Source organism: Sphaerodactylus townsendi, linkage group LG13, assembly GCF_021028975.2.
Source record: "Sphaerodactylus townsendi isolate TG3544 linkage group LG13, MPM_Stown_v2.3, whole genome shotgun sequence".
Lineage (NCBI taxonomy): Eukaryota > Metazoa > Chordata > Lepidosauria > Squamata > Sphaerodactylidae > Sphaerodactylus > Sphaerodactylus townsendi.
Window position 1 is genome coordinate 33627939 of NC_059437.1, and position 22243 is coordinate 33650181.

Genomic DNA, 22243 nt, shown 5'->3' on the forward strand with positions numbered 1-22243 from the left:
TGGCCATGCTGGCAGGGGCTGTTGGGATTTGTAGTCCACGAACATGTGGAGAGCCGCAGGTTGCACACCCCTGCTCCAGGGGAACTGGTCTCTGTTGCCTGGAGATTATTTGCCTGGAGATCAGTTGTCATTCCAGGAGATCTCCAGCTATTACCTGGAGGTTGGTAACCCTAGAGGGTTTTGATCTCTGTGGTGTTGAGATGAGTGAGCTGCTAATGGTAAAAATAGAGGGCTCAGACAAATTGCCCATTGTGGTAGACAGCCTTCCTCCCCACAAGGAATGACCCCCCCAACACACACACACACACACACAGACATATATGTGTGTGCATACAGTGCACAGTCGTTCCCCCAGGCAACGATTCTTTAGTTAACAAGATGAAGTCAAAACTTTCAGCTTGTCAGAATTTCTCAGCTACAGAAAATGATTTGCCACACTAACTCTGAAGTAATTCAAAAAATCGTCTTCCCCTCACACATTCCTTCCTGAGTTCATCCAGAATCTCAGTCGTATTCCCTCAGCCTGTGGTTTCTCTCCAGGATAGTCCGTCCATAACTGGTCTCCGTTTAGCCCAAAGGGCACATTTTGTTCCTTTCGGCTTTCTCACTGGCAGCCAAATTCAGAGCTAGGAGAAGGCGACTGGATGTTCTGACAAGCATACAGATGGTATCAAGAAGCCAGAAGCATCTCCCACTCCTGGACTGAAATTAGAAAAGCATCTTAAAGTATCTTTGGTTTGACCACATCTCTTTTCACACATACATCCACTAAGTAAACATTTTCTAGTGATTAGCCTTCCTTCCGTTACCAAGCCTACCCTTCAAACAGATGTACCCACATACATCTTTTTGTTTTCATATGTTGTCATCATGTACATTTTCTGTGCCACTGTTTGTTGCTGGAGTTCCTGAATATGGTAGTAGGGAGTCAACAACAGTGTAAAATATCCATTTCTGATTGGCCCAACTCCTGGATGGTATCTGGATGCAATGCAAAGTGGATCCAGGGGTGAAAAATTCCTTCCTTCCCTCTTCCTTCCCGTTCTATTACTTCCAGGTTTGGAGACAGAATCAGAACTGAAAAGGAAATATAGGCCTTTTATGCATGTAGAACTTACTCAGGGCAGTTTGCTCTGCAGTGGCTTGTTTTTCATTTACACAATATTCCTACCAAGCTGAGCCGCTGCTTTGCTCACACACACACCCCCAAAGCCGTGCTTCCTTGTTGTTTCTGTAAACTCCAATGGGGGAGGTTGCCTGCCGCCTTTTGGGGGGAAAGCATTTCAATGTATCATTTAAATAAAAAAATTAAGACGCCCCATTCCTCCTCCTGAAATGCCAGTTGGAAGAATGGCAGAATTACTGCTTTGTGGGCAAGGGAAAGTGGGGAGGAGCAGGAAAACCCAAAGGAATATTCACACATGCTGATTCCCTTCACTCTCCCTGTGAAGGGAGACAAAAAATCACACTGTAAGCATTTCAGAAACTGTGCAGAGAGTCTGATCTAAAGTGTAGTGAGTTCTGAAGAGGGAGAAATGTGTACGTAACTGAGAGTCCAACCTGAAGGAATGTACACTGAACACAAATGAGACCACAAGTCCATAAATGGCCATATATTTAAGCATCGCCCCCTTTCTGCTTATAGTACCTTATTCGAACTCCCCAGCCATACATGCTGACTTGAGATTAGTGCTAGGACATATTAATAATAACGGTGAATCCGGTAGATACAATGAAAGAACTAAAAATTATTCTAGAAGATTTCTGTACCACTCTTGGATTAAAAAGTAAACATGGTTCAGAAATAATGGGGGTTAATGTGGAAAAAAGACAATTAGATAGAAAACTAGTAAAAAAGAAAATTAAATATTTAGGTATTATAATAACACAGAGAAAGGAGAAGATGTTTAAATATAATTATGAGGAAAGATGGAACAAAATATTAAAACAATTAAAAGAATGGGATAAGAAAAAACTCTACTCCATTACAGGGAAAATCAAAAGCACTAAAATGTGTATACGCCAAAAAATGTTTTATCTATTTCGAACTCACCTTAGAAATTAAGAAGAAGCAATTTGAGGAATGGGACAGAAAGCTGAAAGCATATAAGCTTAACCAAAAAAATCCTAGAATTATGAACAAGATAATTTACATGACCTAAAAAAATTATTTGGGATGGGGGATAAATTTAAAATGCAAGAGTATTATGAAGCATTCCAGATTAAAAACTGGATGAACATAAATGTATAAGAAAATAGTGAAGGATGGGTTAAATTTTGAAAATGAAATGAAGGGATTGGAGCCTATGGAATATTTAATAATGAGTTGAAGAGAGGGAACCAACCAATAGGGCCAAGAAAGGTGCTATTAGATATATGGGGAAAATGGAGATAAATGGACGTCTCGCACACTGGATGACACCAATACAAGTGTACCGAAAGATGGAAAAAAAGCCATTAAAATATTGAAAGACAAGGGATTCATTGGGGACTGTTGCAAATTTGATAAGAGAAGGAGGAAAAATTATGACTGCACAAAATCTTATAGAGTTAGGGGGTAATGAGAACTATTGGTCCTTCCTGAGGGCATCTTGGGAAAAGCATAAAGGTTTCCAATTTAATAAGAGGAGAGAATGTATAATGGCTAAATGTTTAGAACTATATGAAAATGTAGTGGAAAATTTTGGGACACATATATAAGTATATGGCTGATGATAGAGACTTTATGATAAGAACATTGAAACAAAATGAGAAGGAAGGTTCTAGACACTGGGAAAACTGAAAATCTAATTGATAGTTGGAAAATATAAAGATTGAGAAATATATGGAATTGGAAAGAAAAGTTACATTGAAGTGGTATAGAACACCAAAACAACTAGTATATATGATTAAAGGACTCCATCTCTAAATGCTGGCATTGTGGAGATCAGGAAGGCATATTATAGCCATATGTGGATGGAATGTATAGAAGTGGAAAATTTTTGATTAACCAATGCGGTATATCGAGAAACTCAAAGTGAAGACTAATATTGGGATAAATAACGTAATTTAATGTCTGCGGTACTGAAGGATAAGCAGTAGATAAAATATATTTATATGTACAAAATAATGATCAAAGCAGCACATGCAACAATAGCTTTAGGCTGGAAAGGAAAGAAAAAATGGACAATCCAGAAATGGTTGGATTACATCTGGGAACAAGTGACACTGGACATTTTCTATATAATAACGAAGAATAAACTGTGGCAAGATAAACAGAGCGAAATCTTGAAGATATGGACCATATACGAGGACTGGATGAAAGAAGCTGGAGTCAATGAAGAGAAATGGGAGAAAAGATTACAAAGAATGAACTTACTGCTGTTTGTTTGACAAAAATATGAAAAATATAGGGGGGAGGGAAAAAAGGGGAAAATGTATTGTTTGAAAACAAATGAAGAAAAGTATTAACATAAATGTAATATTCAAATGATACAATAAAAAATTATTAAAAAAAAAAAAAAAGAGATTAGTGCTAGGACTTTCCTAACTATCTGTTCTTTTGCATCCTTCCCAGGAATATACCATTGATATCTTCTTTGCCCAAACATGGTATGACCGGCGCCTTCGCTTTAACAGCACTCTCAAAGCTCTTACCCTCAACACCAACATGGTGAGCAGGATTTGGATCCCAGATACCTTTTTCAGGAATTCCAAGAGGGCTGACTCCCACTGGATCACCACCCCCAATCAGCTCCTCCGGATCTGGAACGATGGGAAAGTCCTCTACACACTCAGGTGCCTGCCAACTCTTGCAGGTGGGAGGGAGGGCAGGCAAGGGAACAGAAAAAAATTGAGGTTATATCCCACTGCAAACTGTATGCCATCCTGACCCCAGTGAGATGCTGTTTGGCCACACTCACCCCAAGTAGAAATCAGCTACCCAGTCTGGTCCTAAAGAACTGAGTCACTACCCATAGCTCCGTGTTCTGATGTAATGGGGAAGGGGGAGAGAATTTCAAACCATATCAGCAAAGGCCATGGGCTGCTGTCCAAATGCAGGAGAGAAGACTTCCAGGATGAGCATGAAAAAAATAAATCTGGAGAGGAACTTGATAAGTTCTAAGGTGGAGTTTGGTGGCCTCGTGTGGTTTTCTTCTCTTCATTTAGCCAGTGGAAGATCTCTCGTTGAGGATGAAACATGCTGTTGTGGAAGGATAGGACTGAGCTATGGCAGCATAGCTAAGGTAGTTGCTCAGCCTTCTCTCTCTCTCTCTCTCTCCTCCTCTAGGTTAACAATTGAAGCTGAATGTCTGCTTCAGCTGCAGAATTTCCCCATGGACACACACTCCTGCCCTCTTGTTTTCTCCAGTTGTGAGTACTGATTACACAGATGCCTGCCATGACAGGATAAAGGGGCCATGGAAAAGAGTGGCAGATAGCGGAAGGGAGGCAATGAAGGAGATGGTGGAATCTCTGCCTGTTCTGTTTTGCGAACTGTGGCACTATTCAGGGATGGGTTGGAGGGCAAGGAGTGGGCTTGTAGGGACCCAGAGCGAAGGGAGGGAAGTGTGAGTGAGGAAGCAAAGGACAGAGAGCACACTATTGTCTCACTGAGCAACATTCACATGTACATTTCCAAACCTTTGTCTACAGCAATATGGTCTAGATCAGGGGTATCCAACTCTGGTGCTTCAGATGTTCAGAGGAGCAGCAGTGGCATAGTAGGTTAAGAGCAAGTGCATTCTAATCTGGAGGAACCGGGTTTGATTCCCTGCTCTGCCACCTGAGCTGTGGAGGCTTATCTGGGGAATTCAGATTAGTCGGTGCACTCCAACGCACGCCAGCTGGGTGACCTTGGGCTAGTCACAGTTCTTCTGAGAGCCCCACTCACCTCACAGGGTGTTTTTTGTGAGGGGGGAAGAGAAAGGAGATTGTAAGCCCCTTTGAGTCTCCTATAGGAGAGAAAGGGGGGATATAAATCCAAACTCTTCTTCTTCTGTATGGACTACAATTCCCATCATCCCCTGCTGGTATGCAATTGGCCATGCCAGCAAAGGATGATGGGAATTGTAGTCCATGAATATCTGAAGCACCAGAGTTGGACACCTCTGGTCTAGAAGCTTGGTAATGAGTGAAATAACAAAGAGCTCTCCAGAAAGGCCTTTTCCCAAAAACCAAGTGTTAGAATAACAGATCCAAATGTTTCTGAATGTTACTGATGAAGATTAGTTCTAAGAATAGCATTAAAGTAGTGAGAATCGGGGTTTAAACATGTATGCAAACTTCAGAGAGAGAAGGAGCTCGGATTGCATTAGACATAGGCCATCACAATCAGTACAAAACACATAAATCAAAAGACATAAACCATACCTATCCTGGATCTGCCACAGTCACACAGAAAGTGAAGGATGCACGTGAAGGGTTAATTTGCTTTTCAAATGGGCCCCTGTACACTCTGTTTTCCAGCAGTCTTGGTTTAAGCACATAGGTTTCTTCACTAATTTAGTTTAGCCCTCAGTGGTGAAGAATTGAGGTTGATGCGGAGGAAAACTTGGCCAAAGGCCATTCAGGAGACCCACAGAGGCTCTCGTGCGCTGAATGCTGGGATATTCTGCAGGTCAAATATATTTTCACATCTTTGCAAAGAATCACACTACATTCCATGCAGCACTGCAAAGTAGCAGGGGGCCAAGGGCTAGGGCTAGGCCAATTCCACCTGCAAGCTGCAGCAAAGAGCCCAATTTTCTCTGGGTCACAGAGCAGCTGGAAAGCTTTTAGATCAGAAAATTCAGGGTTCACTACCACCCAGGTGCAGCCATCTTTAGAAGATGGCCGATAAGTCTCCTCCTCTCCATCTCTGCCCACCGCTTGCCATTCCTCTTACCCAGCTTCCTCTTAACAGGAACCACGGGCACTCCCAGGTGAGTGACCCCCTCCTGCCCCCTCACCACTAACAACCTCAGAGGAAATCTTGGAGCTGGCTGGCAGACAGAAAAGGGTGTCATTTCTACCCATTATAGTGAAACAGCCTCTGTCGTTCCCCCACCACCACCCTTTGCTTTCTGACTGGCTTGCAAGTTGCCTGCTGCTGTTTGCTGGACTCCACCAGCAAGTAGTCCTGGGGTTTTTTTCAGCTTCTGTCACCGCCATTGATTCTGGTCTATTATCAGCACAATATCACTTCCCTTTGCCCACGTGGCTCCCAAGAACCTCCTATCCCAAGCCCATCTCCGTGGCTTCGCTAATTAACAGTACACACTATGCATGCTTGGCAATTAATTATAAACATAGCTTAGCAATGCTGTGAGGTCTCTCCTTTCCCCCAAGGGTCTATCATATAGGCATCAAAATCACTGCTTCGAAATAGTTTTGACATTTTGTTTTACAAATAGAGTCAAGATGCCAGATGAAACCACACTGGCAACTTGCGAGACTCCCATTCCTGCTTCAGGCAGGCATCTGCCTCGTCCTCCTCCTCTTCCCTTCGAACATAGGGAGAAGTGGGGGGTGGGAGAGTATAATGTGGACAGACCAAAACAGCAGCCCCCCAGGAATCTACCTCTTAGCCTCTCTCAGAGCCATGAGCTGACATATCATTTGGTAAGGACTGATATGTGATAGAGAGTCTGATTTGAAGGCTGGTTTCTGCTTGGATTTCATGCTGGCCATGCTCTTTCTGTCACTAGGGAATGGTTGTGGTCTTGAGCAAGTCTCTTCTCTCTATGCATTGCTGGCCATTGAGCATCTTCTTTTGCAAGGAGACTGGACTGATCTAGCAAAGTTCTTATTGTGTTAAGACTCTCACCAATGATTTATATTTTATTCATCAGCACTGTGTATTTTTATCACGCTCTTCCCTCCAGTGAGGACCCAAAACAGCTTACCAAAAAGACAATACAATTGAAACCAATTTCAATAGACCATAATATAAAAACAAAACAAGTACAGGCACCTTGTGGGGTAGGTGGGGCTGAGAGAGTTCCGAGGAACTATGACTAGCCCAAGGTCACTCAGCAGGAATGTAGGAGTGCAGAAACACATCTGGTTCACCAGATAAGCCTCTGCCACTCAAGCGGAGGAGTGGGGAATCAAATCCGGTTCTCCAGATTAGAATCCACGTGCTCTTAACCACTACACCATGCTGGCTCTCTCGACTTTAAATACCTGATGCCTGATGCAGGAGAGAGTGAAAACTCCAGCCTGGGTTTTGCAAGCTGGCACCCATCTTCCCACTGTTCCCCATCCTGTTGGAAACTGAGCTTGCCATTCTTTGAAACCATGGCTAGCTCGCCATCACAATTCCACATCCTGAAGTAACAAGCAAGGTAATTTCCCTGGTTCAAGGGGTCTGTGTCATGTGCTCGGGAACCCCATGGCCATCTTGCTGCCACTCTTAGGGTTGGATCCAGTTTCCCATCAGCAGAGCAAAAGTTTCCTACCTGCATCCCCCCACTGCAGCATCCTGGATCCAGGAAATTATTCTTTTCGGAAAGGGAGGCTTGAAGAACAACATGAGGGAGAGCGGTCTGGAAATTTTTATTCCTTAACATTTCACTTGCATCGATGGCTGACAGAAGGCAGGTTTGCAGCAGAAAAAGGAAATAAGTTTAAAAAAATGCCAATTTAGTCTGGGTTCATCCCGTAATTTGCTGAAGCCTTCCCATAAAAAAGTAGGGTGTTTTTTTAAAGCTTCGGAAAGCATGGTGCTCATTTATGAGCATGCTAACAAGCAAAATATCAGACACATTTTAAACAATCAATCAGTATCTGTTTAGAAAAACCTATACAGGTGAAGATTTCAGCACTGCATTTTTCCCCAATTAAAAATGCTCTTCTTTCAGCCCACGTTTGCTTTAAACCCCAGAAGAGAAAAATGCACACTGTAGATGCCTATTGTTTTCCCTTCCAGAGCTTAAAGTCGTTCAGAGCGTATTTGTGTTGCGGAAATGGTGGTGGGGAGGTAAATTCCCTTCCCCGACATGTGGCCCTGATCCAGATTCCCCCTCCTCTTTGCTCTTTAGGATCAAATTATCTCTCCATCTGGTGTTTCACACGGCTGAGGCTGAGCAGCACTTTGCCTGTGGACAATCCCAAATTCAATCTCTGCATGTCCAGTTAAAACAATCAGAGAAAGTGGGGTTGGGAAAGACCTTAATCTGCCCGAGACACTGGAGAGCCATTGCCAGTCAGACTAGCCAATTCTACTGAGCCAGAGAGACCGAGAGACTTGGTAGAAAGCATTTATAATCCTAAATAGATGGGGAAAGGTATTGTTTCTTTCCCAACCCTCTGTTTTATGAAACAAAAAAAATTGATAAATGGCTCTGTAAATCATTCAGACAAATTTAACAGCTCAACAATATATTATGCATTTCACACATGGGAGATAACAACAACAATCGTTCTCCCTCCTCCCTCCCCTGGAGTCCTGCCGATTTATAGTTGAGCATCTACAGTTGGCAACATCCACCAATTTTGTTCTTGGGGCTGTTCCAAAAAGGCTGCGGGCTGGAGAGGATCCTAATGAGACATGAAAAGAAGCCCCAACATCGTGATGCACTCTTGGCTCCAGCTGCCTGTGGTCAAACAAAGGGGGGGGGGATCTGAATCCAAGCTGAAGTTCACAAGGGAGGGAATCCCTCGCAGTCAAATGAGTTCTCTCACATTATGCTCTTGGGCCTGGATAGCATTTCATCTTCTTCGGCTTCCTGGTAAACAACTACTCCTGCCTCCTCCTCCTTCTCAAAAGCAAGGGGATGAAGTAAGAGGCCTACGTCGATTAGGAACATTAGTTTCCCCACCCCCATCACCACCCTTTTAGCCACATCACTAACACCATATGTAGGAGCCAGAGGTGGGATCCAGCAGGTTCTCACAGGTTCCCGAGAGTAGGTTACTAATTATTTGTGTGTGCCGAGAGGGGTTACTAATTGGTGATTTTGCCATGTGATTTTTGCCTTAGTTACGCCCCTCCTCTCAGCAGTAGCGCGCAGAACTTGAAGCAGTCTAGCAGGAGGTGCACCGGCATGTGAGGCAGCCTGCGCCTGCGTGCATTCGTTTCCGGCCCAAGGACCGGCGCAGCAGCAGCATCCTTGCCACAGCCCCACCCAGGAATACCCCACCCCAGAATGCCCGGCCACGCCCCCATCGTGCCCAGTCCAGCCCCATTGGCACTACGCCACAGTTTGAATCCCACCACCATGGGAACCTGTTACTAAAATTTTTGGATCCCACCACTGGTAGGAGCCACTCAGTAACCTGAGCAGTTATGGATGCTTTTTTCACACGGGGGTGGGAATGAGGAGTAGAACATTGGCTAAGGAAGTGAAACAGAACTGGCCGTGTCATTTCTCCGTGGCAAGTGGGGGTAGGCTAGGGAGTTTGATCTCTGTCCTTTCAGCAACTGATGCATTTTTGGCTGATGCAGCCTGAGGGGGGCTGTCAGCTCCAGTGCCAGAGGTATTTTAATGACTAGCCTTGAGGTCTGCCTTTGACCGAGCAGCCCCTGGATCCTTTCACATATCACACATAAGTTGTGCTTCCCTTTTTTGTATGTGGCACAGCGGTTCTTCTAAGTCACGGCCTATGGAATGTGTCTCCCTGGCAAATATTGAAAAGCCTCTTGCATCAGGCTGTCTCATGTTGAGGACAGAATGACAAGGCAGTATAAAAGGACATCACTGCCCTGGGAAGGGTCTGGGAAGTTAAGCTTTCTTTGTGTCTGGTCCCTTCTAGATGGCTATCCTCGAGAGGAAATAATCTACCGCTGGAGAAGGTATTCCATTGAAGTATCTGACCAGCGCACCTGGAGACTATATCAGTTTGACTTCACAGGTCTGAGGAACACATCTGAAGTTCTCAGGACAGGTGCTGGTAGGCATCATTCCAAAGGAGGCAGGTGGTATCAGGCTCCTGTGAGCGCTTCTCCATGTGGACGGCACAAGAATAATTATGTACAAGGTGTCTGCTGAGCAATGGGGAAAATATCTGTTGCTGCAAGATTTCTTGTACAGACATATTTCCTCAAGTCCCACGTTCACTTTCCATTCTCTTCATGGCAAGCAAGACTTCTTCTAGCACAATTGTAATTTACTGCACCACCAGATTAAGACAGATTTGCCAGTGAGCACGGCTTTGCCCCAGACATCTTCCCTTCGTGCATGGCTAGCCTTCCCACTCCCTTGCACTGCATCCATGCCTTCCCCTTTGTTCCCCCTTCCATGTTGCTGGCTTCTTCAAGTCAAAGAAAAGAAGTTAACTCACATGGGCTTACCAAAACACACCAACCTCTGCATTCTCATATTGATATATCGAGATATCAATATAATAATTACAGAGAGAGCCTCTGGCGATGGCAGGAGCAGCAAGAAGTGTTTATGTGTGTGTAGGGGAGGGGGAGAGAGTATCAGCACTATTACATGATCCCCTTCTTTAGTAGCATGTAGCCCAGGGAACTGCCTTGCCTCTTTCATGGGGCAGGGGACACACACTATTTTTGGAATAGTAATATCTGTATAAGGGCAGCTTACAAGATCTGTAATTAGATCTTTAAAAATTACTTGATGAACGGAGTTAAGGCAGGGGTCGGCAACCTTTACCACCCAAAGAGCCATTTGGACCTGTTTTCCACAGCCCCGAAGATCTACTGAGCCGGAGAGGTAGCTCCACACGGAGCTGCCTCCAGTTTGGCCCCTCCGCTCACCTTTCCTTCCAGCACTGGGAGGCAGAGGCGCCAGGCAGGGAAAACCCCTCTGCCCTATTGAGCAGGCAGCCACCCGCTCTGTGGGGCAGAGGGGGGATGGTGTCTGTGGCCTGCCCAGTGCCACCACCTTTCACACTGTGGGAGGTAGGGAAACCCCCTCTGCCCGCCTGCTCCATGGGGCAGAGGGGGAGATGAAAGGAGTCAGAAGGCAGCGTGGGCGTGATCCTCCAGCCCTCCAGAGCAGCGCTGGAAGGAGAGGTGAGTGGAGGAGATGCGAAAAGAGGTGCCTTCACAAACGGACACGTCTACGCTACCTTCCAACCTCCAAGCCATGCGGAGCCGCAGTATAAGGCTGAAAGAGCCGCATGCGGCTCCAGAGCCGTGGGTTACAGACCTCTGAGTTAAGGGAACTAGGCCTGGAGGGTTCTATGCAGAATAGCTCTGTGGCAGGAGTGAGCACCTCCTTGTGAGTAAACAGAGAAATATGAGGAGAGCCTATTACAAGCCCACTGCACAGAGAAGAGCACAAATGGAGCAGGAAGCAATGGGGCCCATTGGTGCCATCTCAGAGTATTCTAAAGTATGTAGAAGCAGCCATCCCCTGGAGCTTGCTGAAAGCCATAGCCAACCTCTCTTGCTGCAAAAAAAAAAAGGACTCCTGCTTCTTCCTTCATAGGTGACGTAGGAGACAAGTCACTGATTGGCTTAGAGCCTGAGTCTCTTTACACATCTTTTAAATGTGTTATTTGTTTTAAATGTTTCATGTACTGCCCTTCAGTGACACATGCCCAAGGCAGTTCACAATAGAAAATCAATATAACAAAATAATCAAAGTACCAGAAATACCAAAAATACAACTCACCCGGCAAACTATTAGTTAACTATAAATGAATAATACTAGCAACACTAAAAGGAGTAACCAGAAATAACTAAAAGTGAACAGAAATCAATTAAAGGCATAAAACGATAAAAGCGAAACAGTGTAGAAGGAGAAAAATGGGTATAAAACTATCAACTAAAATACATTTGAAATAAAATCTTGACCTAGTGTTGAAAAAACAATAATGCCTATCACAGGAAATGAGGGAAGGCATTCCATAATTGCAAAGCAGCCGCTGAAAAGCCCCTATTCCTTGTGACTAGCTAACTCATTTCTGAAATCTGAGGGACATAGAAGGGCCTGAGATGGATCATAATGTCCAGGCAGCAAGTGAAAATCAAAACATGCTGACTTTATAAGTTGTTTGTGGCCCAGGTCTAGTAATCTAGCTTTTCCCTTCTTGAAGCTCCAAACCATCTTCAAGGAACAGCTCTACACACAGAGTGCCAATTTTGGAAGGGAACCCCTGTATCTCTGCTTTCCCTAACGGGCAAGTCATTCCCTGAGTGCTGCAGCAGTCTTGGTTTTTCTGGAACAATTCTGGTCCATCAAATCTCTTAGAAGCTATTTCAGTGGGGAAAACATAATTTAAACTGAACATTATGTATTTGATTCATGTGTACTTTTAATCTGCATTCATGATTAGCTGATTGCACATGTGTTTTTTAAAGGACATTTTCAGTAGAGATGTTCTCTGGGCAAGCCCTTGTTTTCATCAGTCAGCATATCTCTTGATTCAGGCTATTCGTGGGAAAGGTTGCCTTAATCCTAAATACTTTGCTTGTACAATGTAGCTGAGCAAAAATCCCCGCAAACCTGTGCAATTCCTTCTTTCAGAATCCTCAAGAATGTCACCTGGATCAAGATATTCTAATGTTTGGTTAGGAGAAGTCTGCTAATACACTGAAATCATTTTTCAGAGGCGAAGGGATTTAAGAGACAGGAAGAAAACGAAACATAGCAGGTGCAGATCTGAAGATAGGGATGACAAGTGTGCTTTGATGGTTCCTAAGCAATGTGGCAGAGGCTGTGGAGCTCTCCATTGTAATTGCTACCCATTTACACCTGGCATGTCTAAATTATTGAGCCCACAACCTATGGAAAAATCAGGATGGATATCAAATCTAGGCAGAAGCTGTTGTGACTGGGTTGATCATGTGGTCTGTTATGAGATGCCTACTTTTCTGTGCTGTTTTCCTAGGAGAATATATGGTCATGACAGTGTCTTTTGACCTGAGCAGACGCATGGGCTATTTTGCTATCCAGACCTACATCCCCTGCATCCTGACTGTCGTTTTGTCCTGGGTCTCTTTCTGGATTAAGAGGGACTCCTCGCCTGCCAGGACATCTCTGGGTAAGGAAGGCATTTGTCTACATTTATTCATTAATTTGGAAAATATCCACGTCCCTTCTCCGGGGAACTTGTTCAAGGCAACTTACAAACTAAAACATAATTAAACCATCAACAGATTTAAAAATTACTAATTAAAACCCAGCATTTAAATATTTAGCCAGAGCATAAAACAACATAAAACATGGAATGGCCTAAAATGAGTGCTAAATGCTTTTCAGGCTAAGAACAGGCCATAAAATGTTAAGAAAATTAATCCCTTAATTAAAAGTCTGCATAAAGGGAAACGTTTTGGCCTGGTGCCTAAAAGAAAGTAATGTAGTTGCCAGGCTAGCCTCATGCGGAAGGGCATTCCAGAGGTAAAATGCCATTATTGAAAAAGCCCTGTCTCATTTCACCATCCAGATAGGGTCACAGGGAGCAGAGCTTGTAAGAAAGATCTTAGCTGGTTGGCTGGATTGGACAGTGTGGGAGGAGGCAGTCTTCTAGTTTCTCTGGCCCCATTCCTCAAAGGGCTTTACGGATAAGAACCAACACTTTCAAATTGTGCCTGGAAACAGATGGGCAGCCAATGCAGCTCTTTCATCATCAAGGTGGTAATTATGGCTACATTCCATCTCTGACAGTATCTTGGCTGCTGCATGTTGGACCAATACACATTTCCAGGCAGTTTTCAAAGGCAATTCCCCATGAAGTGCATTACCATACTCTAACTTAGATGTCATTACAACATGGGCCATTGTGGCCAGATTGCACATTTTGACAAAAGGTCATAGTTAGCATATCAACCAACTGATGAAAGGGACTGCATGGCACAGAGGACTGCTGAATCTCCAACCATAAACCAGGATCCAACAGCACCCCTTCAGGGGGATTCCAACTCTCTCCAGGACAGGTTAACTCTGAATCTGCAGTCCCCAAACATATCCCCCATCAACCAACAATAACTCAGTCTCATCTTGGTGATCACTCATCTCAATATCTTCTCTAGGCACATGGTCAGGAGACCCAAGTGGCTCAACTATAAAAGAGAAATAAAGTTCAGTGTCATTCACGTATTGGTGGCACCTTACTCCAAGCTGAGAGAGAGGCTCATTCCGCATGTGCAAAATAATGCACTTTCAAACTGCTTTCAGTGCTCTTTGAAGCTGTGCGGAATAGCAAAATCGACTTGCAAACAGTTAGGAGAAGTTGTTTTGTGTGGTTTTCGAGTTGTAAGGAGCCAGAATTTCTTAGCAGATTTCTTCTCCTGACGTATAAATACCATCTGCAGGCTGGCATCTTCAGAGGATCTGAAGATGCCAGCCACAGATGCAGGCGAAACGTCAGGAGAAAATGCTGCTAGAACACGGCCATACAGCCCGGAAACCACACAGCACCCAAGTGATTCCGGCTGTGAAAGCCTTCGACAATACAGTTGTGAAAGTGGTTTGAAAATGCATTATTTTGTGTGTGCGGAAGGGGCCAGAGCTAACCTTCCCTCTACACCCACCCAGGACTCAGTGAAGCATACCAGGTTGGTCCCCTCATCCAGTATTATATCCTGAATGAGGGAGGTTTTATTGTAAACCAACTATTTATTCAGCAGCAGCACTTTAAAGTTTCATGGGTGACCAACAAAACTCCTGGGCCGTTTCCGCACGGGCAAAATATGACGTCGTCGCAACGGAAAAAGAAGCCGGGTGGAAGAGCTGGTGAGAGCGTTCGCACGCGCAGCGGCGGAGGTGCGCAGTCGCGCCGTCGCTAAAAACGCTAAACCGGCGCGAAGACGGTGTATTCAGAAAACGCTTAAAACCACTCTTTTTCCCCATGTGACGCATCGACGCCGCATTCCCCGATGCGAACAGCTACGCCAATCGCGAGCTGCTAAATTCTACCAAATAGGCGTTCCGGGCCTGCACTGGTTTTCGCCAAGTGCGCTAGGGCGCACCGTCGCCGAAACACCGCTTCCGGTGAAAGGCCGAAGCGCTTCCGTGCGAACCGTCACATTTCTGCGGGGCTGCGGACGCCCGCAGCTCCGCCTGTCTGTGTGAACGCTTTTTTTGGGATGCGTCGCAATTTGCGACGTCATCGCGTCGCTGCTTTTGGCCGTGCGGAAACGGCCCTGGTCTTTGACAGAAAGAAGGACTGGAATAATTGATGGGCTGCAGACATAACTGAATGATCCTCACATGGCTTATCTTCCTTCCACAACCACACCTCCTCCTGTCGACCAGGACCTCAACCGTGCTCCTATGTCCTCTCGCATCAAAGTACAATTACTCAGCATGATTATATTCTTCATCAACCCATATTAGTGGAGATATGCGCTTAATTAAATACCTATAAGAATTGCCCTTCAGTTGTGCTAATTGAATGTTGTGAAAGTTAACTCCAAGGAAGTGAAGGCCATCAGCAAGCCCAAAGGCTTGCACGAGGCAGAAGATGCCTCTGCACAAACTCTACTAGCCAGTCTTATGCACTATTTCCTTAAAGCAGACTTGTTGCACTGTGGTTTGTATGTCATGGCACATTCCATAATCCTGTGTGTCCCATGAAGTGCATCTGGACCATTCCACCCCACCATGAGGGGCCCTTTTGCTTCCAGAGCCAAGACCAAATTCCTAGCTCTCCTCTACGTATTAAGGGCCAAAGCACATTATTAGCAGTCTCAACATGCATCCTTTTTTGGTTCACCACAGCCTGTGAATTCCAAGCCGCATTGACATTTTAAGATAATAAAGGCTCAACTCACCCAATTCAGTGATTTGACTCCATTGCCCTGCATATCCACTCAATATAATGTCTATAATAGGGGAGAGGATCAGATTGGTAATTTTGCAAGCAATTGTGGGAAAATTTCCTTCCGATTTGGTCTGTTCAACCTCTATTCAGAGTACCCCATTTTTCTTACAACACAGTCAGGACCTGAAATGCTAACAAGAATAAATACAATACAAAAATAATAATCTATTAAAATCATTATAACATAAAATTAAAACAGCTAAGCAAGTGCCTACTTTTATAAGATTCAATCTGACCCATAAATTCGTGTAAAAAGATCTGTTTTGCAGCCTCACAATAGTAGAGCACCAGCAGAAAAGGCTTGGCCCTGAACAATAGCAGATTGTATACTTGAAAGAGAGAAGAGTGCTGGGAGACCAGGTTGTAAGAAGGGCAACAGCTAAGCAAGTTCATACTGGGAGAGATCGTCCTTCAAGTATACCCCCTTCCCTCTCTGTGTTCACGCACATACACCTTTCTCAGTCTCCAAAGGGCCGCATCTCAGGTAGGTTCACCTCCATATTGAACTCAGAGAGATTCTTCCTTCCATTCGCCCAACTTGGAATGGCTAGGCTGTCCTTTGGATGTCAGCTAACATGTGCGGTTCTTCTCCCAGGTATTACTACTGTGCTCACCATGACCACGCTGAGTACCATCTCTCGCAAACATTTACCCAGGGTCTCGTACATCACAGCCATGGATTTGTTTGTCTCTGTGTGCTTCATCTTTGTCTTTGCTGCCCTCATTGAGTATGCCACACTCAACTACCTGGTGGGGAACAAGAAACCAGCAGAGCACAACAACAGGAAACCCAGGCTGGTGAGTACAGGTTGTTAGGAGTGGTTGGGGATTCTGCCAAGCAGAGCCAAGATGCTGGATCCAGCCACCAGATCCAAATAAGGAAAGGACATGGAATAAACGGTGAAACAACTTGTGTTGCAAATTCAGCATCGTCCATATTACGTAGCCTGTGGGATCCCTTGGAAGGAGCAGAGTAGAGCCAGTATTTGGTACCAACTTATGGGAGGAGCTTGTGGCAGTGGGTGGTGCTTATCAACACATAGGAATTTGCAAGGCTTTATCCATTTCAAACCTCCCAGATATTTCCACTGCATCTCAAATTTGCCTCTGTACATTTTATTGTCCCCCATTCAGTCCCCCTATTGTCAAACAAGGCTTCATACCTGAATTTCTAGAAATTCTCAGTTATGAATTCCTACCTGCCAGAGAGGCTATCTCTGATTCTCCCCTTTTTGCATCCTGCTGGATTGCATTTTGGGCCTCAAGAACTCGGTTGGGCTCACTGAACAGGCATTATGTTGGTCTGGGTTCCAAGTAAACAGTGCTAGTGGGACATACAGGATGAGACTCTCCCCACCTAAGCTGTGCTTGCAGTTTGCCAAAGAGGTGCGTGAGTGCCAGTGGATCAAATCAGGGTGGCTTGGAAGATGGAGGCTGACCTCTCTGTTTTTTTCACTGCTTCTTTTACATATCATTTATGCTGCTCCAGCCAGCCAGTCATGCCCACATGGTGCCCTCTTACACCACCATCAACATCAACAGCATCTTGCACTGGCCTCCAGAGGTGGAAGATGACGAGAGCGAAGAGCTGGCCTCCCCTTGTGCAGAAGGGAAGGAATGTCAGAGGTTCTTTTGCTGCATTGAGGACTGTCAAACAGGGATGTGGCGGGAGGGCCGGATCCGCATTCACATTTCCCGCCTGGACTCCTATTCCCGGGTTTTCTTTCCCACTGCCTTCCTGCTCTTCAATATTGTGTACTGGATTGCCTATCTTTATCTCTAGTTTCTTCAAATAAAGATTTTCAGAAAAGGAGTGTCTTGCCCATCCTCACTGCTCATTTTCAAACCCAGGGGAGAGAGAGGATAGAGCCAGGCTGAATTATTGGGTCCTGCAGCTTGTGAACATAAGCTACAATTGACTTACGAGGCCATTTCCAGCTTCCCTTCCCCCACCTTTATCTTCTTCTTCTTTGCTGTCGTTGGAGAAGCTTTTTGTGGCAAAGCACACAGATCTCTGCAGCTCCTTTAAAATCATTGTGCTGTAATATTCAGCTGGCTGTCCCCAGGTGTTTTTCCAAATCATTTCCCCCATCCGATACAATGGGATTCAAGCAAGTTTGCCAGGCAAGAACTACTGCCTGCTGACTTTTTCCTGCAGATCCGGGAAAGGTTATTGGGTCTATAAGGGACATCTTTGCATTTCTCCCTTCACTGGAAGGGCAAATAAATTGAATGCAATGAAAGTCCTTACCAGGGCTGGAAAATGTGAAGCTCAGAACGAATCAGGGACCATCTCCCGGAGGGTCAGATCCTGAGCTGGTGTAACCAGGGCACTGCCACAGGCTTTCAGCCTTACAAGCAGCTACTGTTTGCTCAAAGCTTCTTCCCATTAATATTTACTCATGAGGTAAATTGCAAATAAATGTTTTAAAGAGAACATACTTCAGGAGTGAATGTCACATTAAGGGGCTGTCACTGGAAGAGATGCGGGATGCAGAAAAGATGCTGACAGGGACAGCTGGTGCGTTGGGTCCTATTCTTAGAGAACAAATTCAGCCAGCTCTGGAGATGAGTTCTGACACTGTTGAATATGATCTGAATAATGATATGTCATGTTTAATACATTCATAAATTTAGCCTTGCCTGGGTTCTGTGGAAGCACAGGGTGAGCTTAATTGCATGATGGCACAACATTTGGCTAAGGGTTTCCTAATGGGACCAAGCCAGAATGCTGGCTGCGAGGCAAACCAGTTTTTTTCTTTCGCTGAACTGCTGTAAAGAAGGCCGGGCCAGAATTTCCCATCTGTTTTGCCAACTCTGGATTGGGAAAAGAAGATTTTTCTTCAGTGAGGAAGCACAGCCAGGAATGTGGATGGGTTCGCTCTTCTTCTCCTCTGTCAGGCCAGGCTGTATATCTTTCTGGTGTCAGGAGATCAGGAGGGGTCCCGCTCAGTGGTGGGATCCAAAAATTTTAATAACAGGTTCCGATGGCGGTGGGATTCAAACAGTGGCACCGCCGCACACACGCACCTCCAGTCCCTATTGGGCAGGGAGGTTGCTTTAGTAACCCCTTCTCGGCACTCAGAAAAAATTAGTAACCACTTCTAGAGAAATGGTGAGAGCTGGCTGGATCCCACCTCTGGTCCCACTTCCTGCATTATTTCAGCCTTATAATCTTCTGTAGCCTCCTGCGTCAAATAGGTCCCTGTGGAGTTATTGTTGTGGGGAACAAGGAGTCCTTAGGAGACTGACCAGGCCAGGAGAGCTCAGTCCAGCCAGAACCCCAACAGGGAGTGTGCTCAGAGCAGCCAGAGCCCCAGCAGGTTGAGCTCAAGAGTCCAAACTGCCTGCAGAAATGCTCTTGTACCAGTTGAGGTTTCTCAGGGAATTAGCTCACCTGAGTCAGTTGATGCAGACAGGGTTGCAGAGGAAACTACAGGCTAAAAGGAGTTGTTCTCAGCTGTGGCTCAGCAGTGGCACCTGCTTTAGCAGGAAAGCAGTGAGAGTGAGTTCCCACAGGATGAGGATTAGTCCCCTTTGGGGACCGATAAGAGGACTCTTTGGGAGGCAGGCAGATGTGGACACCCCCACTGTGCAACTGACTGCTGCTTCAGTGACATCCATCTTGTTACATTCTGCGGGCTCTGATTCACAACCTTCTGTTTTGGAAAACCAAGCTCTGATTTGGCAAAGCCTCTGACTTTGCTTCTGGTTTTTCAGAACCTGTTCCTGATTTTGAGCTCTCTGTTGCTTGATTGGCTTTCCCACTCCAGGCAAGCCCAAATGCTGTAAGCTGACACTCCTGCCCTGCAGCCTAGATTGGCACAGTGGGGAAAAACCTGGAGATTTTTTAAACCTCCGGAGAGCAAGAAAGAAGCAAATGGCCCTCAGAGCATCCGACCACAAAAGGCCAACACAGTGTCCCGACTGACAAATCCACTTCCCAAAAAGGCTTGTAATAAGAAATTCACCACTGAGAGACGAACTCAACCATGCATGTATTAGGTCTGGGGACCCCCACTTGCAGTCATATGTGACTTAAAGGATGAATGTTTTCAAGGACTTGAGAGCCTGGAGCAGATTGAGAGCATGGTGATGGGAGGGCCTTCAGCATTCCCTCCTGCACCATTTTTCAAAGCTGAACAATTGCTGGTGTGGGGCCACAGTGAGGCAAACTGTTTCCCGACCCCTGACAACCATTTTGCTATGCTCCCAGTCCCAAGGCAGTTCAGGTCCTGAGGCAGCAGTCAGTTGCACAGGGGGGGGGGGGTGGTCCACATCTGCCTGCCTCCCAAATAGTCCTCTTATTGGTCCCCAAAGGGGACTAATCCTCATCCTGTGGGAACTCACTCTCACTCCCTTCCTGCCAAAGCAGGTGCCACTGCTAAGGAATGCTGGCTCCCCAAGAAGTCAAGTATAATTACAAGCCAGGACTAGGGCTGACCCAGACCTGTACTGGAAATCTCTGGGAGTTTGGGGGGAGATGAGCATGGACAGAAGGAGCATTGCTGATGTGATTGCATAGTTTCCAGATAATCACCACTGAGGTTGGAGAAATCCCTAGACTATTGCAGAGCAGGTAACCAGAAGTGATGTCTGCAACCCCATCCCCTCATCCTTTTCCCCTACTGCTTAACTGCTTAAGAGTTGGTTAGAGTGGAGGTTACCTCAGCCAGGACATTGGGCCCAACCCATGTCACATGTAAGTATAGGTTGGCCCTAAGATGGCTCATCTGGAAAGGAACTTAGGCTCAAATCTTCCCTTCTAACAGAGGGAAGAAGTCTGGCACCAGAAGCCAAGCCACAACAAAAGACTAAGCCCAAGTGAAAAAAAGCCAGTAGACATTACATTCTCTCTCTCCTCCTTCACTCTGCATATCCCTCCACACTGAATTTGCTGAAACAGGGAGGTTGAGAGGAATGCCAGCCTTCAGGCCAGGAACGTTCTGCAAGTCAGACACAAGAGTGCTCGGAAGTTCTTCACTTCATGTTTATCCTTCAGTGCTTGCCACTCTGGCATGTTGTTCAGTGTGATGGCTTCAGTCAGCCAGCCCTCTCCCGCTGCAGCTTGGTGCTGGGTAAAATCACAGGTCTGCCTGCCTATCATACCTGGTTCTATAATGACCAGCAGATGCTTGCCACCACCATGGCCCAGGCCAAACCCTCCTGCCTGGTGTGCAAACATACCACACAGACACACACAGGCTGGTCCTTTACATCAAAGACATATTCTTATTAAAGTTGCCAACATTCAGGTGAAGCCTGGACTTCTTCCAGAATTAGAATTGATCTCCATTCTACAGAGATCAGTTAGTTTGGAGGAAATGCCAGCTTTGGAGAATGAACTCTATGGGATCAAATCCCCACTGAGTTCCAGCCCCTCAAGAACTTCCACCCCAAACGACTAAGAATTCTCCAAGCCATCCTTGGCTACCCAAGGTTCCCAGTGAGGCATGCATGGTCTTGTAAAGTAGATGCATGAGATTAAAACTGCCAAGTACTTTTCTGAAGTAGGATTGCCAACAGGTCTGGAGAAAAAAACATTATTTCCCTTTAATAGAGACTTAGGCCCCTTCCGCACATGCAAAATAATGCATTTTCAAACCACTTTCACAACTGTTTGCAAGTGGATTTTGCCATTCCGCACAGCTTCAAAGAGCATTGAAAGCAGTTTGAAAGTGCATTATTCGGCATGTGCGGAATGAGCCTTAATGTATGGAAATTGGCTGTAGACTCTTTTCATGGAGTGCTGGTAAATAACATTCCGTTAAACCTCTGTTAAAAGCTGCTGATCTGTTGACAGCCCTCACAATGACAGCAGAAAAAAGCAGGCACCATGAGAAGAGGGCAGTGGGCCTCTAATTTCACTGCAAAGGTGAACCCACAGATCTCTTTTTGCCTGGGATTTTCTGGATTTTAGCTCCTCCCATCTCATTTCGGCTTCCTCCAGTGGTGCCATAGGAAATAGTTAGGATCTTGAGCAGGCTTTGTGGTTGCTATGGAAACCCAGTGGGCCTCTCAAAGTAACTACTGGGTCTTGAACAATGAAATTGTTGGGTGTGTTAATGGGCATTTTGCTTGTCAAATGCTGCGGTTGGACGGGGTGGGCAGTCTGAAAACACTACTCTTTTCATAATAAAAAAGTGGCTCTTCTAAAGAACATTATGTGGCTCACACAGCGTTTCACAAAGATACTGAAGTTGTGTCTGCTGGGTCTAAACAAAACTCCACAATGGCAGGAAAACAAGAAGATTGTTCTTTCAGGTCATCAACCTACAGAGGCCAAACTGGGGCTGTTTCACCAGCTATGAAAGAGCAGAAAGCATTGACAGTGGTTTGATTGATCAGAATGTTATTACAAGGCAAATCTGGTTGCCTGAGTCACCTGACGCATAAGAGCCATTGTGATATCATGGTTAGACTGTCTCATTAGGATCTAGGAGACCCAGGTTCAAATCCCCACTCTGCCATGGAAGCTTGCTGGGTAACTTTGGACCAACCTCTCTCTCTTAGCCCAATCTAACTCACAGAGTTGTTGTGAAGA

At 45.4% G+C, this 22243-nt stretch overlaps 1 protein-coding gene across 1 annotated transcript in view; it reads left to right on the forward strand.

Moving 5' to 3' along the window:
• The window catches only part of LOC125443037 (gamma-aminobutyric acid receptor subunit gamma-4), a 50937-nt gene extending 33433 nt beyond the window's left edge, over window positions 1–17504 (forward strand). The window contains exons 4-9 of the mRNA XM_048514898.1: window positions 3557–3777; window positions 4271–4353; window positions 9718–9855; window positions 12766–12918; window positions 16295–16497; window positions 17189–17504. Coding sequence (XP_048370855.1) covers window positions 3557–3777; window positions 4271–4353; window positions 9718–9855; window positions 12766–12918; window positions 16295–16497; window positions 17189–17482 — 1092 coding nt within the window. The 3' untranslated portion in view covers window positions 17483–17504. The remainder of the gene's footprint in view (window positions 1–3556; window positions 3778–4270; window positions 4354–9717; window positions 9856–12765; window positions 12919–16294; window positions 16498–17188) is intronic.
• The last annotated feature ends 4739 nt before the right edge of the window (window positions 17505–22243 follow it).